Genomic DNA, 25,529 nt, shown 5'->3' on the forward strand with positions numbered 1-25,529 from the left:
TTATTGCCATTAATGTGGCTCAAAAGCCAGGGATCGTACAGCAGCTTCCGAACTGCAGCAAGAGCCATGGAACAATTTCCTTCTCATGCCATGTTGCATGCTGTGGACAGCTTCCAGTTGCCACCTCTACTTGGCCTAGTGCCAGAGAAACACTTGGCTGCTTGCATTCACTCTAGGTTTTCTACACTATTCCTTCCTGTTATGCAAGAGATTTGAAGAAATAAAAGTTGTTAAGAGTCGATGCAAAATACTAATGTATAATGCTGCCAAACTCTTTCAAGAGTGTAAGGTTCCCTTCCTGCTTGCAGCAAGTGGTTGGAAAGCAGATGTTAGTGGGTTTGCCTTCTGGGATCCTTTCAGAGGCCTCACATTGTCTTACCCATCCGTTAAATGATCCTTCTCCAGAGGAATTGTTTGTGTTTCTTAATTGCAGTTTATTGGTGGCATGGAGAAGTGCCTTACACATGCTGCACCCCATGCTGGCAAAATGTTACATGGACTCATGACCTTGAAAGGTACATTCAGAACAGGAAGGGAGGAATTTATATGATAAATTTGCATTGCTAACAGTATTTTCTATTCTTTGCTTTAACACATTTGCCATTAAGTGCCTCAAACTTTTCAACTTCAATGCAGCTAGCATTTGGTTCACTGGATAGACTGGATGCATAGAGGGCTGGCTGGATGATAGATGAGTTTCCTAGCTATAGTTATATGTCTAGGTACATAGTTTAAACAGAATGAAATTTTACAGAATACCGATATAATAAGAGAGAAGCCTTCTTAATTCACACATACCTGCATACATATACTATTCCTACATCATGAGCTGCAATATATTTAGGATGTAACTCTGATTACTTTAATTACTGGAATAGTTCATACATACCAGAATAGAAAAAAAAATAAATAATAAAACCTTAGTACTATTTAGTGATATCAGCTGCAGATCTTAAAAGGAATTCCAAAGGGATGGGAAAGATGAAGGCAGAAAGAGTAAGTTACATGGCCAAGATTCACTGGCAGGATTGGGAAGAGAACAGCTGTCTTCTGGATTTTGGTTAAGCACCTAAATCACAGCCATCTTCAAGTCAACACTGCATCAAGGCACCTTAATTGTCAAACAAGTGTTTGTGATTCAGGGCATTGTATTCTTTGTATCTAAGATGTATCCTCTGTTCCCTGGTTGGACATAGCCTGCAACCTCATTTCAGACCTAGTTATGTAGGTTTGAGGTCCTTTTGCCTGTTACGCTATATAACACTATGGTGTGTTAATGTTTGGCTTGCCAAAAGCTTTGGAAAGATTTATTCTGCTACGGTCAAGAAGTTTCCCTTCCCCTGCTGTACAGCCTATTCACCAACTGTTGCTGCCTACCCAGAACTATTGTTATGGGTACCATAACTCTGGAATTTAATGTGGAGGGTTTTTCCTAATCCTACAATGCCAGCACTCTGTAAGACAGCAAGAGCTGTCTTACAGAGCACTGAAGGACTACGAAGCACTGAAGGACTACAAGTTTCAAAGCACTGAAGGACTACAAGTGCTTGGCCTGGGAGAAAAACAAAACTCTGATATGCTCAGGCTGATAATAAAATTGTTCTTGCTTCAACAGGAAGATTATATGGATGCAGGGACCCAAACATCTGCATTGGACTTTTCCTAGCTCAGAGCCTCATAAAAGAGTGGAAAAAGGCTTTAGGGGGGACAGAATATGGTCTCAACCTTCTACTGGACCTTGTTTTGGAGTCCAAGCCCCCTGCCTCCTGCAGACACTTCTGCAAAGCCTGTTTGGTTCTTGATTCTTATTTTAGTGCATGTTAGGATGATTTTTAGTCCTTAGTATACAGCTTGCATCCCATGCAAAAAACCTGTCCGTTTTGATGAAGGAGCCAACCTTGGAGTAGAAATTCTTACTGAGTATAGTATTTTCAATTGAATTGTCATAGACTGATTCAAACTGCCATGATCATACATTACGTTTGAAAGATTTAATTTAGCCAACAGATGCAGTTCTCATGGAACCGTATGATACGTGCAGTAGTAGTGAAAATAGAGGAACAAAAAATCCACTTTAAAATATTTCTTTGATGTTTAGCTTTCTGCTCCTATTAGATAATGATTAATAGATGCAGAGGGGGAAAAAACAAGCTTTTATTACTTTCATCTGAATGTTAAGAGGTGCTTTGTGAACAACCATAATTTCAGGGACTGCTTTGTCAGAAGAATTTCATGGATGGTAGTTTGTTAAGCTGATGAATTGTTTTAATTAGTCAGTAAAACACTATTTATGATGAAACATGACACTCACAAAATTTGATCATTCATAGTCACAACAGTATGTGACTAACCTCTCCTACCAGTAATTGCCAGAAACATACTTGGAAATTACGTTTTATGAGGTTACCTTGAAAATTAACATATACGATATTAACTTTATAGGTGTAAAGAAACCCATTCAGTCATGTCTGCAATTTTAAACTATAGCAATAAATAATTGTAAAGGAAAATAAATAGTTTCTGTGAGGCAAAAAACCAGGGGACAGGTCCATAGAGGAGTGCCACCTTGCAGAACCCTATTCTTTCTTGTTCTGAGACTAATAGAGAAAATCTGATTTGTAGCAATATTATTTCTCATCTTTCTCACTGAGGGCTAGACAGTGCTATTATGGGACAGTCTTGTGGTGCAGAGGCCCTCAGAGCATACTGAGCTCTCAAGTGAAGCTTTACACTACCAGCTGGCCTCAGACAACATGGGATCCTTTTCCAAAGATCAGATTCCCTCTCCATCCCCTGCTCTATCTTTTGACCACCTCGTCTCCCTAAACTAGACATCACCCTGTGCTCTCCCTTCCCATCCCCCAGAAACCTCCATCTCTTCAAACCAGGATTTAACACATCTCCAGCCTTCCCCTCCTTTCCTAGCCCCCGGCCACAGCCTCAGCATGGCTCTCCTGCTGTGGGAAGTTAGTGCCTGAAGGAAACCAGGGAGATGCCCTTTCTGTTCGTAGAAGAGAAAATGGTGAATAAAGATAAGCTGGTTTATAGCAGGAGGAAAAATGGGGTAAGTCTTCCACCTACCAGATGCAGAAGGACCAGGCATTGTCCGGTCTTTTGGGCTTGATTCTGCTTTCTACTTTTCTCTCTGGGTGCTCTCACAACACTGTGGAATTGCCTGAATAGAAATGAAAGCCAGAGGATTAATGTTGGGCAGCAATGCTCTTTATTCAGCATAAAGGAACTTGACTAATTTCCCTGCACAGCTGAGATTTAGTCCCAGGGCTCCTGTTGACTCCTGCCCCAAATAAATCCCAAGGCTTCAGGTAGTGATCAGTTCTGTTCACTATGGCTGAATATTCCCTGCAAAACTTTTTTTCCAAGGAGATTTTTCCCTTCCAAAGCACTTTCTTTTCTACCTCTCCCTACGTAGAAGTTCTGCTGAGGTGGCACTCACTTTTAAAACACAAATCAGAATAGCATAGCATAGCATAGCATAGCATAGCATAGAATAGAATAGAATAGAATAGAATAGAATATTTGTGCCACAGCACTCAGGTTTATCTTCACAACTCGCTTGGTTGCATTCCATCCATTGGAATTTCTCCTAACCCTGAATATCTTTAACTGACTGTGTTACAGCCAAATAGTATGGCACATATATGTCATACAACAGGATGGATTAATCATGTTGTTTCACGTCAGTAATCCAAGGCACATTGATTTGAGAATAGAGAAGCATAAACTTCAAAAGTGTAAAATTACCAGTGCTGTGGCAATTCCCAGATGTTTGGAAGTGGCGTGCCAGGCTGGTATTTAGCACCATATTCCCTATTCACTTTCTAAGTTATATGGCTGCTCATGTTCCCCATCCTTCACAGTTTTCAAGTTTGTTCTGTTCTTAGTGTGACTCTTGCTGGCATTGCATATAAAACATTCTACTGCTGTTTACGGACTGTATTTTTCTTTCATGTCCACATCTCATTAATGTCTGTCTGTCTTATTAGTTGCCATCCGTTGTCTGGAGAATGTAGCTGCAAAGTTGGCTGGGCTGGACTCTACTGCAATGAAACTTGTCCCCCTGGATACTACGGCGAAGGCTGCCAGCTGACCTGCCCTTGCCAGAACGGTGCAGATTGTGACAGCATCACAGGGAAGTGTACGTGCGCACCAGGATACATGGTAAGTGAGAGCTGTGAATAATGGGGCATTTCATAAAGTACCTGCATAAAATTAAAGAGGATTTTAATCTGTTTTTAAATAATATTTGCATAAAAGTGGCCAAATGCAGGTAATTTTTCCCCATTCTATTATAAGTCCACATCATTCTCCTTTGAGCAGTGTCAGCTTATTACTTCTGGTTATTTACTTAAGATCAGTATTGTAAGTTTATTACTGTTATAAGGATAAAGACGTGGTTTCCCATCGTATATTCTAAGTCAAGACATAACAAAAAAGATGTCAGATTATTGTCTGCCTGGAAGAGCAGAAAAAGAATTCTCATGGCCTTTCAGCATGTTCCTTGTCAGTCACACTGATTTTAATAGATGAAGATCTTTTAAAGTGTTACAAATGATAGAGCAATTTATGTCTTTTCTGAGCATATATGGCAGGTGTCTTTTACCTGAGCATAAGAAAGAGCTCCAGACATTCTGAGGTAAACAAGCATTACATTTTATAGATGAGATATAAAATGGCTGAAGAAATCAGCCAAGACGAAACAACAAAAATTCAGAATTAACAATTGCCAGGCTGCAGCAGAAAGTATTAGGACATGGATCCACGTGTCCAGTCCTGCTCCGGCTGGGCATAATGGAACTCTTGCTAGTAAGTTCCCTGGTCATCCATATATGAAGCACCTCGTTACTTCAGGAACACACCATGGAAGAGATCTGCAGGCTATGTTTAAGAAACAATACTTCCTAAAGAAAAAAAATTATTTTCAAGAGAGAATTCCACCACAACTTCATTATCAGTTGTCTTTCTGTAACTTATGTCCTTAATTTTACATGATCTGTCCCCACAGGCCTATCTATATATTTTCTATACCATTATAGTAATTATTAGTTATAATTACTAAGTTTACTAGAAATCAAGCTTCAGATTTAAAGAAGTTCCCAATATTTTTAGAGCTTCCACTGAAATTTAGCAGCCAACTAAAATGTGCAGCCTCCTAGATGAGTTTTACCCTCTATTGTTTCAAGTTACAGCTTCAAAATGAGATTAATAACTATCTTCAAATACTAGGGAACATGAGATGTGATCTTTGACCATGTTGTAGCTCTTTTGATTTGCATTTATGAAACATGGTGGACATCGTACCAAGTAGCTTTAGAAACAACAGGAAGGGAATGGCATGTTGGATCTGGACAGCAGAGCAGCCACATCCTACCATTAGCGCCCACTGCAGTGTTTAGGGTTTTCTTGAAAAAATGTTCCAGTATTCTGCAGGGGCGTATGCTGCCATCATCTATAGGGGAAGGCTGCACAGCTGTGTGACAATGTGAGAGTCCTATATGAGGTGAGTGGGATGCTAAAGCCTTTTTAGACTCCCTCCCTTTTAAATCCACACCTGAGCTTGTGATCACCAACTGTCATCTCCAGAACTGTGGAACTGGAGTTATGGCTTAAAGACACTTTTGTTCTCTGCTTCATGTCAACAGCTGAACCTGAAAGTTGGAGCTTCTGTCTAATGGCCAGGGGTTCTCTCAATGTCGGGTATAAACAGATTTATTTAGGTGTGAGGGGTAAGACTGTCAAAAGCATCTATGCAAGACACTAGTACTTAGAGGTGTGAAAAAAAGAAGAAAAGGGCTTTGATGTTTGATTCCCCACTCCCTTACACTAACAAAACCCAAGAATTTATCTTCTCTATACAGTGATGATACACAAGTATTAATATAAAGTGGAGGAAAGAATGAAGGCAGCAGCATGTTAGTAACAAATGCAAAATAAAAAGATATCAAGATCCTCTTTCTTATCAGGAATGCTGTTCAAGTTTGCAGCACAAAAATATTTTGGGACCCTTTACTGTACACATTTTAAAAAAAAGCATAGATTGTCCAATATATATTGCTCCAAGACAGTATTATTGCAGGCATGAAGCCTGGGAAGTTCCTATTGCATTGCTTCAAAATAATATTTAATCTAATAATAAAGAGCTTTCTTGCATTGACATTTAAACAGCTTGGTTATTGAGGATAGCTCTATAATCACTGAAGCATATTTAGGCATTAGTATCATTGCTCTCTCATAATATACTATAATCTCTGGCAATTAGTCCATGAGGGGAAGTAAAGCCTTGAAATTGCTAATTTATTGCCTCTGAAGCATATTTGTCATTCATATGCATGCCAGATGACTTGAGTTGCAATGGTTCTTTCAAATGCTAGAGAACATAGGCTGCAAAGAAAACTTGACAGGAACCTTTACTTCCTACCCCAGAAAGGCGGTGTCCTGCGGAGCTGCTCTTGCTGTACGCTCCATCGGCTGGGCAGGGAGAGGTGTCAGCACTGCTTCACGACGCAGCCTGCAGGTCATGTGAAAGATGCTGTGGGGCCAGAACCCTCTCAAGGCTTGAAGTGGCTTATCTCAACGAGACACTCAAGACCAGACTTTGCCTTCAAATATGCATGCCTTGCCTTTCGCTGAGGCAATGGGGAGCTTTGCCTGCGGGTAGAATTTTGCCCTTGAATTCGGCTAGCCTGCAAGCAAGTGGCGCGACTGTTCATGAATGCAGGATGTCTCTTTTGGCAGCGCTGACAATAGAGTGATGCTAATACAGAACTGGGCAGAGCTAATTATTCAGAAAAGCCATAAATGAATCCCTCTTGCTTTTTCTAGCATGAGGCTTGGCTGATGCAGCTACAGGGTCAGGAATTTTGCCATATGATTGGAAAGAATGAAAGTGGGATCAACATCTTTGATTTTCCAGAAATGTTTGATCTACACACGATTTTATACAGCATAGCAGGCTGAAGGGTTTCTAAGCAAGGGGGGAAGGAAGAGAATATGATGGGACATGGGATATAACTGCAAAGCCTAACTGCAAAGGCAGAGAGGTTGGACCCATAGGACTTTTGGGTTACTGGATGCCTAGAAAACATAGTGACCAAGAAATGACAGTCTTTTCCTGACAAAGCAGTCCTCCAGCCCACTTCTTTTGCACAGATGGCTTGTTTTTAGCTGTGCCCTGCCTCGGCTGTGTCAGGGCAGCTGGGCAGGGTTTCAGAATGAATCATCTGCAATCGCAGCCAAAACAGGGACATTTTGTTGGGATGCAGAACAAGCCATTAAAAACACAAAGCATCTGGTCACCTTTATTAAATGTACTAAGTAAAAAGGCAGCCATCCCATAGGTTGACATGTACGTGAGCAGAGTACTTAATTTTTGGAAGTTAAGCAGATTCAAGTTTTAAAATAAAAATGTACATTGTAGCTCAGAAAATAATACATTATTTATTAGCTGTGACATTTCCAAAAATTCAAATGCCAACACTAAATATTGGTGAGCTTGCAGTTTTGGATAGAATTTCAAAACATTTTGTCTTCTTTTTTTGAGGAATACTTTGGGTCAGACTCAACAACATTTGCACATACCTAGCTCTGAAAACGAATTACACTGTTGTAAAGATGTTATTGGGTACCGGTACAGGTTATTTGTGTGAGGTTCTGATATGCCTGTGCTCACGCTAGGAGATTGCTCTATTTTAACTGTATGGGTGTCTAAACCACAGTGCAGACATTGTGTGTAGATTTGACTGAAGACATAGCTGAGAAATCTGAGCAATCCACAATCATACCCAAAACAGCCCAGTTCTTGGAGGCAGCATACAGGACAATAAAAACAGGATAGTAGGGGCAGAGGAGACACAACAAAATCTTCTTCCCCAAAATCACAGAGCATGTCTAGAGCTAGTCCTCATATGCTCCAGCAGTAGAGTCCACATTGCAGGCCTGTTGGAAACCCTGTGCTTATTGCATCTCACCTGTGAAGGGAGGATAAATGTTGTATCAATTTAATTAAGATGATTGCAGGGAATCATCATGATAAGCATGCCAATAGGGCACTTCCCTGAAACTGGTATTTTTAATATATTTGAGGATTGCCTCTCAGTACTCATGTGATGAATTGCCAGTGATGCTTTTCTGAAGAATGGTTTTGAAAAGCCGTTCTGCTGCCATCTCATTTGTGGCAAGAAGGAATCTGATAAACACACAGGGAGTACGCAAAGATTAGCCTTAAAAAGTATACAGGGAGATTCTTGACTGGTAGAAATTGGATCCTTACTCCCACATGCAAATAGTCTCTCCTTGCAATAAATTACTTGGATGCAATTATGGGGGTGGTGAGAGAGGTTATACTAACTTGTACCTCCCCCTCCTTTCAAATTCTGCTTTAAGATGCTCTCTTGCAAGCCCACTGAAGTCAGTTGTGCAGTAGGGACATAAAAGAAATCAGGCTTTGCCCTGTCCTCTCTTCTTTTGTTTTTGGTTCATTGAATTTTATTCCTGTAATTCAATAAATGTGGTGAAGAAGGCCAGAGGATATGAATTAAATATGACAGGAGACCACAGGAATCCTGACCTTCTGTCTCATAAGGAAATCTTGAAACCAACCCCCTGCACGTACCTATCAGTGTTCTAGCCACTGAAATCATTATAAATGCTATTGAAATACAACTAAGTTCACCTTCTCCATTGCACAGCTAATTGCAACTTCCCTGAAAACAGTAGCTATCTAGAGACCTCATCCTGTGATATGCCTTTGTTTCTTTATGGATGCTTTGTTTTCTTCCTTTGAAAAATGGATTTAACTTCAAATGCTTTCATTCTGTCTATTGTGGCAAGGAGATATGTAGTTAAAACATTTCTCAGCCCAAGACACTCTGAGAAAACTTTAACACTTATCTATAGAATGTGCGGTCAGCTTTTACTTCGGCGGGCACTTAGGTCTATATTTCACATCTAGATGACAGAACTTATATTACTTTAAAGAGTTCATCTATTTATGCTGCAATTTTTTGAAGACCTGTCTGCTTTTATTGAACCCTGCATGCTGGCAAGCAAAGCTAGCACTTCATCACCAAAATGAAAGAATTCATTTTGACATTTTTCTGTTCCTTGACTATATTGGTAGATCCCATACAAGCCAATCAGAGTACAGGAAAGTACGGAAACTATAGGAGTGACGACCTCTTACTAGAAGGTTTTTCAGCTTTTGGAATGTCACTTGGATTCCCTAAGACTTTCCAAGATATACCCCAGTCCTGCGCATCTATAGCCATTTGCATCTTCTGTTGACGTTGCATCAAAATTGCGTTTTAAAAGCATAATAATGCCTTTCAAATATATCCTTATATAAGTGCTTATGTATATATATCTCTGGCTGAGCTCAGTGGGAATCTGTGCACTTAAGGACTGAAACACGGGCTTAATCTGGGTCTGTAAGTCCATAATTTTGTCTAATATGCCAGAGTTTCTCAGCATAATGCTTTCTCTACCACAGAGGTATAAATTGCTTCCAACGTTTACATGTACATGCCTGCACATCGGAGTAAAAGTCAACCCCTGTACACACAATAAACAATAGCTCAAGCACTTAGTAAAAATAAATGTATATTATAGTGCTATAAACCTATTCAAATGCATAGCAAATGTATAACAAACTTTATAATGGATAATCTCTCAGTCAGTACAAACACCCACACACACAGTCTCAGGCCAGTCTTAGTCTGCCCCATGCCTACCCAGTGAGTAAAATGACTAATTTACCCTTCTACAGAAATGAGGAGGACCATAATTTTGTGTTACCTATAGAGGTCATATGGAACTTACAGGTCCAGTCTGTTGAGTATTCCAGCCATGACTGGTTTCCTTCTGGTGCTTACAATATCTCTTGTTCCCTGAAGAAAACATACAGAAGAGAAAAAACAATCTTTCCCTCTATATAAAAAACAAAATTGAAGCCTGCTCTCCTGTCCTACACCTTTAAAATTCTCTCTGTTGTCTAAAAGAAAAAAAAAAAAGTAAATAGAAAGGAGGACCTTATCTTATCTTCAGCTGAATTTTCCCTGAAGGACCAAAATCCCAGGTAGGTCTGGAGGAAGTTGAAGAGTCTGGAGGAAGCTGAAGAATCATTGCCTGTAGATGTTTTCTAAACACTCAAGGTTGATAAATACAGTTTTATCAGAATATTCCCTCTCTTCTACATATTTGCTTTCATCTTTATTCTATATGTATCATTCTTCACCACTTCAGAAGGAAGCAGTAAAAAATGAATGAAACTTCTTTGTCTTGTAAGCCCCTGGTTCAGTAGTAAAGTGATTTTATAAATTTCACAAAATTCTTAATATAAAAAATGAATCTAAGGTTGGAGATAGTGGATCTGTTTCGGGGGCTTTAACTCATTTAAATGATCCGTTTCTCTTTGAGATAATTCCAAAAGTACTTCAGTGGAAGCTCATCTCAGAGCAACAGGGAACCTCATCAAAAGGTTTAAAAAGAAAAGACGAGGGGAAAAAATCTTCAATAGAGTCTGTGTCCTTTTATCCTTGATTTACCGAGCATATCAGTTACCCCCCTTTGTTAAGAGCTCTTTTCATTTATAGGTATAAAATAAATTCAGCCATTTTATCAAGATGTTCTTGTTACCAGCCACCAGTATAAATTTTACTTGCTGTAGGTGGGGAAAAGGTTTTCTGGCACAGCAGTTGTCCAATTAACTGGAGTATTACAGGCAACAGCAATAGTTTGCCCAGTCTCATTTCATGAATTACCTAGATGCACAAGGAAGATGCATTTTCTTCTCACTGGTTTCCTATTTGTATTCATAATCCAATGTCTCAAAACCATTGTGAATGGCTAGCAGTAGTGGCAACGGGTACACAAAAAGGCATCCATACTGTGCAGGTGGGTTTGAGCGTAGGCTGTAGCTGGGAGTGAGTGAATTATTAATTAATAATAAAAGTAAAACAAGTTGTCCTATAAGTAGTGGAGCTAAAAGAGCCTTGTTTTCCACCAATTTCTATCCTTATCCCCCTGGCCTTTCCTACCCACTGCAGTAACACTGTCTCTCTGTCAGATCTCCTATGACATTTTAGCTAGCAAAGGACACTCAGATGGGCTCATGGACCTCAAATTCACATAATCCTCTTGCTGCATAACCAGGTTAAAAGTACCATGCATCGCATTCCCTAAAAAGGAAAGGATTTTGCCTGAACAAACACTGAATATTAAGTCATGACGTGGAAGAAATTGATTCCCGTGCTCCCAGCCTTTGAACTCTTTCCTATTTATTGTTTTTCCTTTGTTTCCCCTCAATTATTCAGAAGTTCTTAGTAGACTTCATTTTAAGATGTTTGGGAATATCCCTCTGTAGCCATGACTAATTCCTCAGCTGCCCTTGAAGTAAAGAGACATAGACAACGGAAAAAGAAAACCAACCCAGGAGGACTATCACTGGTGATCCAAGAAGCAGTGCAAGAGGGAAAGTCCCTGCTTGGATACAAAGAGAGTAGTAGGATGCAGCTGAAGAAACAGCAAAAAGACCTGGCAGTTTCGAAGCGTTCTGAACAGTTTTGAGAAGATCATTTTGTTAAAGTCGGCAAGAAGGAAATGCAGTCTCTCTGATAACAGATACCGATGTGAGTTTTAGGTCTGGGGGTAAAGTGAAAGACAGGCATATGGGAAATTCAACTAAAATAACTTTTAAAAAATGGAAGATGTAACTGTGCCCTGGGAAACCATGATGGGAAAAGTTAAAAATGATATTCACATGGTGCTTGAAAAGTGGATAAAGATGAAAATGCTATTAATTGTGAGACAATCAGTCGTAATAACACAATCAAGTCCTCTATACTAACTATGGCTGCATCCTAGATCCCCCTTTCCTGGTTCTGATCTCTGAGGAATGCACTGTCCTTCAAACTTGCATTTTCTTGGTGTCTTCTAGATGGAGATAAGTCTGAAAACTCATCTGACAATTTTTTCTAAGCTCACAAATTACTTCACAAATGGATGTGGAACAAGAAGTGGGCCACAAAAAATACTCTGTTCCATACAGCCTAATTAAGAGTGAGCTGGAAAATTGGTCTTGAAATGAAAGAACTGTCACTTTCTAGTTGTACAGAAGTTTTTCTGTCAGCTGGGCTGCATGTTGGTAGGTCTGAGTTTATTAGCATAAATCAAAACATCTCATGCCCAATGTTTTGATATATTCCTCACATAAATAGAGCTGGTCAGGAATCATTTGTACTTATCAGGATTTTTGCATATTCATAGACCAGAAGAAGACTACCTCTGAATTGCATCTTGGTATCCCTTTTCATTGATGACCTCTTAATTTTCTTACCCACCTCTCTATGCATACAAAAGTACACATTTATGTGCATAAAATGGCTGTACCTTTACTTTTTTGTAGGCCATTGGGACTAATAACAGACTATGAAGTTTTGCATCCCTAGGCTACTAGGTCTGATCCAGGCCAGGTCAGTACAGATTGAAAATTATCTTCTCTTGGCTGTGCAGTGGCCTGCGTGAAATGACTTTGGTCTCGGTCCAGCTCCCTGTGGATCAGTATGTACATCACAAACCGCATTTCTATCAGCAGTGATTGGCAAATTTGCTGGCAGACTGAGCCATTTTACCATTTTACCTTCACAAACCATTGCTTCAGGTCAAGCTTGGTGGCATGGCCGTGTGATTCATTTCAAAGGCTCTGTAGGACTTTTTCTGGGGACAAACAGCACAGGTACTCAGAGCTTTTGGGACAGCACTCTTCATAAGCATTGCAAGGCACTCAGATTGTACTGCAGCCACCCAGATTGTACTGCATCTTTCTTAAATGGCAGGTGCCTTTCTGAAAAGTCAATCCACTTCTGAGATGGCCCTGCCGCATGTAGACTAGGAAATTATGAAGATCACCTCAATGCAAAGAAACTGGATGCAGGCTAAAACCAGTATTTCAATAACAGCTCACAACTGGATTCTTCTGGCTTTGCTGTATTAAAGGAGAAGATAGCTTACATTCAGATCCCAACGGGGAAGATCATTATGGGGAGGCCACCTGTGTATTCCCAGGCTTTCAAACTAAGCCGCTTCCCTATTGATTTTTGTATCAATGAACCAGGTGCTTGCTGCCTATTAGGCTTGTTGGTGTTCTCCCCCTGGAGCTTGTATTGACCAATTAGACATTTCTGCTGGAGCACCGGCAGCCACAGCGTTTAGGAGCCTGTGTTTTCCTAAGCCCTGACAGTGTTCGTGTCAGCACCTGGCTGCATGAGCCATAATGAAGGGTCTTCTCTCACTTCAAGGGCATTTGTTGTACGCTTTTGAGCAGGTGAACTATTGTACCGGAGTATTTAACAAGGTCACTGGATGCATAAGACACAGTGGGTCTCGCTCAGTTGTGGAAACTGCATCCCTTTCTTTGAATTCAATGGAATTTTTCAGACCCTTTTCATTTTGTTTGTTCGCTGTCTTATCAATGTACAAGCTCCAGAAATTGTCTGTGACAGCTCAAATTCTACTTTGTCAGCCCAAGTTTACCTGAACACAACTGCTAGCTTCGGTAGGATTGTCCCAGGTATACAAGAGTGGAGTTTGTCTCAGTGACTGCCTCTGCTAATGAGAACTTATTCAGTCACACACAGTGTCTATAATTTGATAAGAACTGTGAGCAAGTCCCAGGTCTCCTCCTCTTTCTTATATTTACTTTTACTTCTGGGGTCTGCTGCAGTTTTATTTACCTGAATAACTCCAAAGTTTTCATAAGTGGGTCCAAAGGAACCAGCTTCATATAGAAAGCCTGAATGCCTCTGCCTTTGTTGCTAGTTGACATATTTCCTGTACTTTATCCTTAATTGGCAATGTGGCTATGTCAAATTGCATTTCCATTCCTGTAGCCTCATTCAGAATCAGTGGAGCTCAATATTCTGTTCAGACTGAGTTATTTGATCTGAATTTTGCAGAGGAATAAACTGCTTGCCAATAGCAGTGTCTCTTTTCATCTATTAAGCCTCTAAATGTATATATCTTTATCCGCACTGTCGGTGGATCTATGCATAAAAGTGTTGGTAGCTGACTCTCCCGGTAGTTCAAATTGCAAACTGTCTTCATTAAAACCACCTAAGTATAGGATTTAAGTCACAAGTTAGTTTTTCATTTTATTTTCTGTCTAACTACACTGTCAAAGGAAAAGACTTTATCCTTTACAATCAGACATGTATAACTGGAAAATCCTGGTGTGTTTTCTTATGCCAAAGAGCAACTGAAATTTTACCAGATCTTGAACTCTTTTGCTGTAGGTTTTTGGATTTAGGAATATCTGTGAAAGTTTGAAGGGGATATCTGTTTATCTGCCTGGGTATGATTGCCAGGTTATTTACCAGCTTTTTAGAAGGTACATCGCAAACCCCATTAGCTTAAAGTTGACATATGTTTTCTTTTTTAGATGCTTGCTTGTTTTGCTTTGATCCTTTCACATGTGGATCATGCAGCTCAGAACCAAGGTCAGCCGCAGGTGTTAGCATCATCAGCCCCATACCTGCATAATTTCCATCCACATCGCTGCTTCTGTGGCTTCAGTGCTCTTAGCAAGAGACCAGCTGAGGATACCTGCTGTGTACAGCACATTTAACTCCTCCTGGATTCAGTCCATCCTGTCTGTGTGAACAAGAGTTCAGGCATGCACTGATGTACTGAACTTGTTTGGCAGCTTCTGCTACAGAAAGATGCAGGTCTCAGCTAGTGACCACACTGGTGAGTGCAGACAGTGTGCATGGCAGGGAAGTTTAGATTTGAGACTATGCTTGGACATTATCCTTAATTGTATAGTACAGCTGTAGAAGAATTATGAAAGAAAGTTTGCAAATAATGCAAAACAATTGGGATTGTCAAATACAAAGCTAGTAATGAATTTGAGGAAAGGTTTCATGTTACTGAGTGACTGGGTAGGTTGAAATTCAGTGTTCAAAAATGCAGAGTAATAGGCAACGGGAAAATAACGTTAAGTAAACACACAAAAGGGGAGTTCTAATTTAATTCCTACCATTCAGGGAAAGAGATCAGGCAATCGCAGCGGATAGTTTTCTAAAAAACTCAAATGAGCGCTCAGCACCAGTGAAAAAACAAATGAACGCAGAGCGCCAGATAGAATCGTTAGACTGATCAGTAAGAGAACAAAACAGGATGGAAAAACCGTTTTTGTGGTATTGTATAAATCCATAATATATCTAAATCTCAAATTACTGTGTACAGTTTGGCTGATTCCTGCTTACAAAGGATATAATGGAAGTAGCGAATGGTGACAAAGATCATATTTTATATGGAATAGCTTCTATACAAAGAGTGACTCGATAAGCTAGAACTCAGCTCAGAAAACAGATGGCTGAGGACGCATACGATAGAGATCTATGGAACTGTGGATAGTGCATAGAACATGAACAAGGAATGGTTATTTACTATTTCTAATAACACAGGAACAAGGGGCAACCAATTAAATGATTGCACAGCAGGTTTAAAGACAAAGATAGTGCTTTTCACAGAATGCGTAATTAAATTTTGAAAAGGCTCCCATAAAATGAGAATAAGAGAGTGGGATGATTTTGCTTAGAAAAGGGTTCACTGAGGGTAGATATGTGAGAGGTCTCTTACACCATGGGGGAAGGGGAAGAAGGAATGCTTCTTTGCTATTTATCACAGTATAGGAAGTTTCCAATTAAAAATCAGGCAGTGGATTTGAAGCAAACAAATAAAGTTAATTTTTCTGCTTTGTATTTATAATTAAACTGTGGATCTTCTTGCCAGGGGATGTCGTAGAGGCTTAAAGTATAAATGATACCTTTTATTTCCTGTTTTTGCAATATCCTTTTTGCAGAACTCTTCAGACTTTTCAGCCAGAGCCCAAATTTATTATTGCAAAAAAGTCAGGAGGCAACAATTATTCTACAAGGTAGATCTTGGACTGTGCCACTCAGGCTATGTGGACAGACCAGAAACCATCTCTAATTTCCAGACAAAGATACTCCCATAAAATAGCTGGTGCAGAATTGTCATAGCCAGCTCTGAATTCTCACTCTGAAGTACACTGTACTGCACTGAAATGCTTCTCCGTATTTCCAAATGGCTTAGGCTTCTGTTAGCCACTGGTCTATTCTGTCCAAATCTGGGAAAGAAAATGAAGGCACTGCACATAGTGTGTTAAAATCTTTCCTTTACCATAGTGATAACTCCAATTCAGATGCCTCCATTTAAAAAAGCAAAAGAAAACAGCTTTTTTTGTCTTTACCAGTAGTATTCAAGGACTGCAATTTAGTATTTTGACATACTTAGCTAGCTTCTGTCCCACAGTTTGGACACAAGTAGCTTGTGGAGTACATCATGAAGAGCACGTGTACCAGGTATATACTTCTCAGGCATGTAAATACTTTCCACGAACTTGAATTAATGCATATTTTGCCTGGGCCATTTTACCTTTTGGGACATTTAATTGTGATATAGCCATGTTTTTTGGAGCATTTTAGAATAGCAGCTGATCAAAGTTGATTATAGTAACAGCAATGAGCCCCACAGATGTTTGACTCTTTATAGCTTCCCCAGAGTTAAGTTTAAAATATTCTGAGAGTTTACTCCCTGCCTTACCTGAATAAATCTGAAGTGGCCCTATTCCAGATTTAAATTATTTTAACTAAACAGAGGACTTGGTTATCCAGCTGGCCCCATAATGTATATTAGTAATCCTCCTGATATAGACATGATTGAACTGCCTTGATAATATATCTGCCCATTAACTAAACTTAAACCCATGTATTATAGATGTTTTCATTTCCACCTGAAATATCTGCTCCATAAACAATCTCCCCAGCTCCACCGTGAACAGAATTAGGAGTTTGTTTTTGTATCTTGCCCTTATGTGGCCAACTGCCGGGGCTGGCCGAGCTCTGCACACCCACCCGATTTAGCTGAACACTGACCTCCATCATGTTTTTTGAACTGTGCATGGCTATGTTGCTTGTACTCCATTACAGGCTGCCTGTGGGAGGCTGTCCTCTCAGGTATGATGCGCCGTCTCACCAGATGAAATGTCCCGAGGAAATGATGTAGGAGTTGTTTTACCCAGTCTAAATCCAATCTCCTATTTTTGGAGAGGTCCCTCCTGGATAAATGTGGTTTCTGATATTTTATTAGGTGAAAAGTGCTGACTGTATACAAAAATCTTGTTCAGAGGTTGATGATCATCTTTTTTACTCTCCACACTACTTTCCTGGTGAATACATTTAATTATATGATGCTGTATTCATTGCCTCGCTGACACTAAAGTGCTCTGCAGTGAAGGCCTAAATACTAAACCAGGCAGATATTCAAGCGTTGTAAAGTTAGTCTAGATTTTTTTGCCAGCAACAGTGCTACACTGATTTATGGGAAGTGGGGGGGAGGGTGCTATCTCTTGCCTGCTCCCTTTATTGAATTCTCTTTCTTTTTTATAATGCCCATATTTAGGTGGCTTGAACGGTAGGAATGGATTTTTTTAATTGCAGATAACTGACTGATATTGGGCATATTTTTAGTGCAAACTAGAAAACTATTCCCTGGTGCTGAGGGGGATTAGAGTGCTCACTGACAGAAATCCAACTCAGGTTTGCTGAGTTTTAGTATGCAAAATCCAATTTTTTAATGAAAGTTGTATTTGCATTTGTTTTCACCTGATTTAATGGAGGCAAAAAACCCTCACAAAGCTAGAATTTGCTGCCTTTATTCTTACAGAGTACTGCTCCACTTCATCATCAGTTTTATTGTGCCAGAGCATTGTTCCTTTTGGATGTATGAAGCATGTTGGAGCTAAGATGCTGGGGGACAGGAGAGTGGTGAGATTCTGTGCACCTTCCGCTTCAAAAGATGAGACCTATCTTGCGTACACAGTGCCTATTAGTTTGTCTGTGTGGGTTTACTGTACGTGGACCATGTGGTGCACGCACATGGAAAAAACTCTCTGTGCCCGGAACGAGGGCACCCAGGCAGCTCTGCTGCCACCAGTGCGGTCAGTGCAGCTCACCTCCGTTACCTCTTTCCCATGAGTTAGTGGGACAGGGACATATTCAGACACCAGACCTCAGGGCCCGTGCCCTGAGTTCCCAGTTTGAAAGGACTCTGAGCTAATGGGCAGTGCCTGACTCCTTAGATGCACAGATCCTTGCACCCTGCACAATAAATCCCTCACAGCTGGGATTTACTGTGCTGGAAACTATGAGCTCTGTGCAATTATTTGCAGCTCTACCTATGCATACATGGTGTCCAGACTGAAAGGCTGCACAAGTTCTCTGGTCTTGATTGATAGGTACAAATTATTCTCCAGGTAGCCAAATCCTAAGCAAAGGCTTTCCTAAGCTGTGGCCAAAAGTTTCCCAAGGTGCCTGGTCAATGTGATGGGGAAGGTCCCTTCTGGGAAGATGGATGGATAATTGTTGCTCTGAAACCCATGCAGCCCTGGGACCATAGGCTGAGTATTCCTTTTTTTGAAATAAAAATAACCCAGATATAATGTTAATGTATCTCGGATCAGTTGTGAGGCTGTGCAATGGGAAACAGAAAAACCCAGATAGCGGAATGAGAGGCTCTAGGGGCCCGGCAAGCCAGAAATGAGAATCTGGCCCAGGTTCTTCTGTGGCCTTACTGAGGGAGTAACGTGTTATGCCAGTAGCAGCCTGTAGCAGGCCACAGCAAATATATTTGGGTTTATAAAATAAGAATCCACAAAGTTCAGCCAGATTTTGTACAAACAATTTGGAAAATAACAAACCACAGCTACTTTGTGGTAACTTTTACTCCCCTCACATTCAGTGCTCCCAGCTTTGCTTCTGCGTAACAAAGGCTTTGGCTATAATCAGTAAAATGAAATTAAATAGTATTCAATAAATTACTGTAAGTACTTAAAATTAACATTATTTATAATAAATTTACTTACTAATATCTTTATAACAAATGAAGTCTCCATTTTGTTTGTGTCCATGTTTTGCTGAATGCTTTTGATCAAACACCAAATTTAAGAATTATTATCAGGATGACTAATTTGGAACTTGGCATTTACTGTGAAATTTCCTGTATGAATTAGCATATTAGCACAAATTCAGAGGTGAAATAAAATGCTGACATCCATTTGTAAATGTTTGCAAATCCTTGTAAGATTATAGGAAGCAAAGCGGTAAGTTCTTCCCACTTCCAAAGGTAGCTGTGCTTGGTCCTTATGGCATGTCCAGGCTTTACAGTATGCTCAGAGGACTGTGATGCCACTGAGGTGCAGATTGGGGAAAGCTTTGCAGATGGCTGTTGGAAGTGCTTTATGATTTAATGAAAGGCTTCAGCATTCAGGACTGCCAATGGTTGTGTCTTTGGATGAGTCATGGGCTGTAAAGTCACTTCTTAAACATAAGGAAGCTCTTTCCCATCCTTTTCACCTTACCCCATCTTCTCCCATAAAAAGGGCAAAGGGAAAAGGAGACTGAGTGAGGTCACCAGTGGTTTCATTGTGCTGTTTTAGATGTATATCAGACTCTAGCATAGCCACATCATATAATGTTACAAAGTGGGTAAAGGAACATTTGTCCGTTCCTAGTAACAGTGATTACCTGCAAACTGAACGCTTGGCTTGTTCGGGGCACAAGATCCTTCCCCAACCTTTTTTCTGCATTTTATCATTAGCACCAATAATGGCATCTGCAGGGAGTAATTAGTAACACCCAGAGGGGAAAGGAATTCTGCCAGAGGACATCATTATGTCTGGAAAACTAAAGATGCTGTATCGTAAGGTCACGAATAAATTGCTTGAGTCTAGGGTGGAGGAGAAGACCGGTAAAAGTACAAAGTTTCCTACTGCTGCTAATATGCTTATGAAGAGCGCATTAATTTCCACTGGAACACCATTAGGGAAATTAGTTTGTTCTGACAGTTTGTGTTGCGGGATACCATATGTTTACCTTGAGGGAATGTTTGTGGAGAACCACTTTGGGTTAATTGTAAATGTCACAATTAAATAAGTAAATATACAGAACTGTATCTGTGATCTGCATCGGTGCACAGAAACGGTGTACCAGCACACTGATGTAGCACGTAATGTGTGTACATATAAATATATACTTTTATGTACCAAATCCTTACCAATCAGCTTATCTGGACACACAGACATCAGGTGCAAACAGCACCTGCATTTTGTCTTTCTGATCTGTTTATCATTACATACATATGGCACTGCACCATGCCCTTCTTTCTATTTAATGCCTGCGCTGCGAGCTCTGAGAAGTGAGTGTCAAGCTTCCCCATTGCTGGTGACAGGTGTTGCACCTCTAATTCATCTGGCACAAAAACAGGCAAGGAGGGGGAGAGGGAGGAAGTCAGAGACCGTGTTAAAAATCTCAGATTAGCTGGAGTCACATTGCAGATTACCAAAGGTTCAAATATGTTGCCTTTCAGTGTTGTCAGTCCGCCCTAATAATCTGCACAGGAGTTGAGGATTTTCAGCACCTTGACAGATTAAACCTTAAGAACACTCAAACAAACCTGTCACATAGGTCTTTATCATGCAAACTTGAGGCCAAGTTCAATAACAGCCCTGTTAGACTTCTGCATTGCAGAGGCCTTGAAAAATTGATTTTCTGTTTTGCCACTGACTTCAGTGGAACCAGGCTTTAGCCCTCCAAGGCAAATTTGTTCCTGTAGATTGTAGCTACTTCTGAAATTCTTAATTTCACATCCCTAAATAGTCAAACTTTGAGAGAGACCAGGTATGGGTGCAGACTTTGCTGGGTGTTGTTGACCATTTCTGGGTTATTAACTCCCCTTATGGTCTGGGATACCCTTTTTTTTCCTTTGAAAATGCATTTCATGGATTTAAAGGCCTGATCCAAAACATACAGGAATACATACAAATCTTTGTATTGAACACGGGAAAAGGATTTTAAAGGGAGTTGGTCATTGTTTACAGAAGGAATGTATTTTTAACAGAAACAAGAAATCTAATCTGTTAGGGCAACATTAATCCAGGAAAAACACTTTCTGAAGTGTCCAGAGCTTGTTAACACAGCTAACACCTAAGGCAGCAGTGTGTCTTTAAGCTCTACTTATATTGTACAATAATAATTTTTGTGGAAGAACATCTTCCCCTCTCCCTGAACAGAAACAAGACATATTATTGACGGGCATCCGGAAAGATATATGCTCTGGCTCTCGTGAGTCTATTAATATTTGATGCTGATGGATGTGAGCCGGCAGCCTGAGTTATTAATGGAGTTTGGCTCCTTGGACCTAAACCTCAGTACGTAGGGGAGAAATAACAATAACAAGAACTGTATGCCCAAACCTCTCGTGGTGCTAGAAAGGTCTATCATTTAGTTTCAGCAACAATTAGTTAGTATTTCTGAAGTACTTAAAGCTATGGAAGGTCATATATGTGGTGTTAGTTACATTACTGCCACCATTCTTTTTGATTTAAAGCTGACTTTTTAGGGTCTCAGGGATCACAGATCCCCCCATCTGTGTCTTTGCTATGTTGGGATACTCCCATCAGATTTGGATTTCAAACAAAAAAAGGCTGACTCGTGTTAGCTTCTGAGCAGCTGCGTGAAGGTGTGGGACACCCTGTCCTGGGTCGTACTGAGGTGCCATCTCGCAGGCGGAGCCTGGGAAGGTGTAATGCAAAGCAGAGGGCAGGAACATGCTCCTGCACACACGGAGCCGGGCATTTACTGGAGCTGGCCCGGATCTCACATCCCGTAAAGAGGGTTTTTCCATTGATTATGTTAGAGTCAGATTTGACCCCAGAAACTAGGAAATAATACGTTGGATAGATTTCAGGGGTATATTTTGATAAACTGGGCCTTCTAAGTGAAAATGATGAAGAAAATGAAGCACTTTTGAAAGTTTGTGATGTCCATATGGATCATTCTGACTTGGAAAATAGAGATGTAAAATACCAAGTTATTTATAGCTAGATTTCTTAATATAGCTTTAACATTTTCAGGGGTATATGTTTGATTGAATTAGCTACTCCTTCCTATCATGTATACTACATCCAGGCATTTCACTACTCTCATTAACCTCCCGATCTTAATAGAAAAAAGAATAATCAACATAAGGAACACTGCTGTTGATTAATTTTACTAAATAGGATAGAAATATAAAGTACCATATTGCAAGAGTGAAGATTCAATACACAACATTTGAAATCAGTTTAATAGAATATGTAACTCATTAACAACTGGATAGACATATACTGTGGCATTATTCACTTGGGCAGGTGGTGAGAGGGAGGTGGAATTTACATATCTTTAACAGTACCTGAATGCATTTAATTTCATAGGTCACTCTCCCAAATCAAGTTCAAAATGTTAATAATGGGGTGTGCATTTATAATTAATAAAATCTTAGAGCCAGTGCTAATAGTTCAAGTGCATTTTCCTCTTATGTAATTAAGAAGTTAAGTGTATTTGGCAGTTGTCACTCAGGGAGCTCTGAAGGTCTCGCTTGTCAAACCCAGGGATAGAAATCTCATTAAGCCCGTTATTTTTTCAGTTAAGGTTTGTTTGCGAAGTAAGTGCATATAAGGTGGACAGCCAGAATGACCAACCACAGTTAGTCCATGAAGTATAGTATATTAAAGTAAATGCCAAAACTCAAAGGCATGTTGAATAAAGATGAAACAGCCTGATGTTTAGCTTGTATACAGTACCTTTTATTTGGGCTACTCAAAGTGTCTGTGTCTGACTGCCCTCCACGCAGAGTAAAGCTACAGAAAACCGGTGACTCCCCACCAGCCTATTGTGCACATGGCCAGGGAGAACTTACCGCATAACACGAGCTGATCTGCGGTCACAGAGAGTCACTGAGGAACTGGAAATCCACCTTCTGCTTCCACCCGGGGCCCAGATGCTGTTTTCGTCAATCTGGTTCCCAAGGGGGTATTTTAGCTCTGCATCACTCTGTTCTACTTTCCTTTTCAAAGGAATTTTCTTCTTCTAGATCACTAGTTCAAATCCAGATAAGGTCAGTTGTCATAGAAATTATTAGCAGTACCAGCAGTTCTGTGTTGTACATGAAATGAGTTGGGAGTTTCATTCACACAAGATACGGTTTTCTAAGTGGCACTAATTGGCTGTCTAATTGTCACACACAGGAGAAAGGCAGAGGATTGATTAGGCGTGGAGACTGAATGCCCCTCTGCCATCCCGCTCGGCTCCGGGTTCCTGTAGCTCATTCTGTAGGCATGCTGGCAGGGTAATGAGGGGCAGCGTGTTTTGGATTTTCTGGCTGTCAAGACAGCACCTTTTGCTGCCAGGCCTTTTCAGGGCAACCTGTTTTACTCCACCAAGGTCAACGATAGCATCTTTTACAAACACTGCTTTCACTCAAAAATCAGAGAATTGCAGGATTTACTTCTGAGCGGTATGTATTTTAACCATTTCTTTTACTTCTCCCTAAAACAACGTTTTTAGTATAAAATAGGATGAGTCATACTGGTGCTAGGCAGAACTGCTACCGCAAGCATATGGGGGTTTATGGTGCTCAGAAATCTGTTCATATTTCCTTTTACTGTCTCAGTGTCTGATGCTGTGATATACAGGGTCCTGGAGGTACTTGCTATGGCATAGGGAAGCTGACATTTTGTGCATTTATCTCCTGATAAATGGATCCTCCTATCAAACAGTGAAGCCTCTCACCTGCAAAAATACATTTTGACCAATATCTTTTCCCCTGAGCTATGGTATAGGTCACACTGTGCAATGTAGGTACTGTTTAACTTTGAAGTAGGATAGCTTTCTCTGACATAAAACTAAATTATTAATATTTGACTCACTGAAGAAGTAAATTTAGGAGCTAATTTCTGATATGAAAGTCAGGACTACACATAGAAGAAAAAGGAGCAAGAATACCTTGTATATGCTAATGTGTGTAGACCCGACTATGGGACTCAGTAAGTAGGTTTAAAGGAATTGTGCTCACATTTTAATTCCCTTGTTGTATCAAATGAACAATATTAGTAAGAACTGTGTCTCTCCTTTCAGCTACACAAGCTAATCTGTGCATACAGCATACCATAATTTACTGTTGAAATATTCTATATTTCTGTAACATATAAGTATTTACTCTCCTTTCCCTCACTTTCGCCACACCTAAAGCAGAAATAGGACAGAGACCGTCTGTTTCTGTGTTCTGCTCCATGTGCCTCTTCTCTCTGACATACACATCACTCCTTGTTCAGTTTTCTTCTTAAAGTCACAATCTCATGCAAATTAATTGGAAACAAATGCAGGTACCAGCTACGCAACAAAAAGGTCTAATGCACCTGCCATGTAGTTTTCCTCTCTGCCAGTCTGTGGAAGATGAGCATGTATGAGATCCTTTAGCTTTTTAACAACCCTATTCTTAGAATATATTTTCCAAGAAATGCAGAGCAATCTTTGCACGGTTTCAGACTGTATATTTTGTGATTAGTGTTTCGTAAGTGATGTTTTGCTTAATGATCTAACATCTGCTCTAGGAGGTTTGTTTTTGTAACTTCCCCACCTCCTGCTGAATGAACGCCAGAAACTTGTCCCTTTCCTCCAAGTCAATCAAAGCGCTAATTGCATCATAATCATGGGAAGCAGCGGTGACTGCTCAAGTGTTGAAGACTCAGCAATCAACTCATAACACTCTGTTCACTGTTTCGAAAGAGAAAGCCTCCCTGTGCAGAGATGGGAATTTCCTGCAATTCAGATTTCTTTAGCTGACTCTGACTTTTTTTGGTTTGCAGGGAGATGACTGCACCATTACCTGCATGGCAGGAACCTACGGTACCAATTGCTCATCAGTTTGTAATTGCAAAAATGATGGTGCATGTTCCCCTGTGGATGGCCTCTGCTATTGCAAAGAAGGTAAACAAAATTCAGATTTAACAATTGTCTACAATTTGGCATCAATGCTTCTCCCCTTTTAAAGTGGCACAGCTGTGCAGTCAGTAACTCCACTATTTTCTTGTGCCTGTCGGTAATTCAACAGTCTGCCCAAGTATCAGAACTCAACAGGGGCTTGACTGTATGTTTTGTCTCTGCCCTGAACAGGGGCCAGACTTAACTGCTCTGCTGCAAGAACAGGTCACAGAACTAAGCGTGCTGGCAAAGCCACAGCTCCTCTCCAAAGGAAATGCAAAGCAATCCCCAGGCTCTTGGGGTTTTTTTCCTCTTTCACTTTGCTGCCCCATTTCTCCAGGTCTTAACAGCCCCTGTTCTCCCCTCTATGCCTAGGGTGACACAACTGGGCAAGGGAGCAGAGGCAGCCTCCTGCCTGTCTTTTCTTTAGCCCATTGCACTGGTCTGTGCCTGGCTGTGGTTATCCTCACCAGTCCTGACCCTGACCTGCAGCCTGCTGCCTGTCTCAACCTTGGACTGGTCTCATTCCCATAGGCTTTCCTGGTGGTCTGGGCTCCTAGCCAGTCCCGGCTGCCAACCCTGCCCTTGGGGACTGTGGGGTGGGCCCTGGCCATCCGCCCTTGTTGCCTTCCTCAG

General features: G+C 40.5%; 1 protein-coding gene across 10 annotated transcripts in view; it reads left to right on the top strand.

The window, feature by feature from the left end:
* The window catches only part of MEGF11 (multiple EGF like domains 11), a 293,113-nt gene that overhangs the window by 203,160 nt on the left and 64,424 nt on the right, over nt 1–25,529 (top strand). For all 10 annotated transcript variants that reach the window (XR_012043914.1, XR_012043915.1, XM_072871110.1 and 7 more), the window contains 2 exons: nt 4,005–4,179; nt 24,779–24,899. Coding sequence is in view for 8 of the 10 variants with exons in the window: in XM_072871110.1 (XP_072727211.1) it covers nt 4,005–4,179; nt 24,779–24,899 (296 nt within the window). In the remaining 2 variants the exon portion in view is untranslated. The remainder of the gene's footprint in view (nt 1–4,004; nt 4,180–24,778; nt 24,900–25,529) is intronic.

The sequence above is a fragment of the Ciconia boyciana genome, chromosome 8 (genome assembly GCF_034638445.1).
Source record: "Ciconia boyciana chromosome 8, ASM3463844v1, whole genome shotgun sequence".
Classification (NCBI taxonomy): domain Eukaryota; kingdom Metazoa; phylum Chordata; class Aves; order Ciconiiformes; family Ciconiidae; genus Ciconia; species Ciconia boyciana.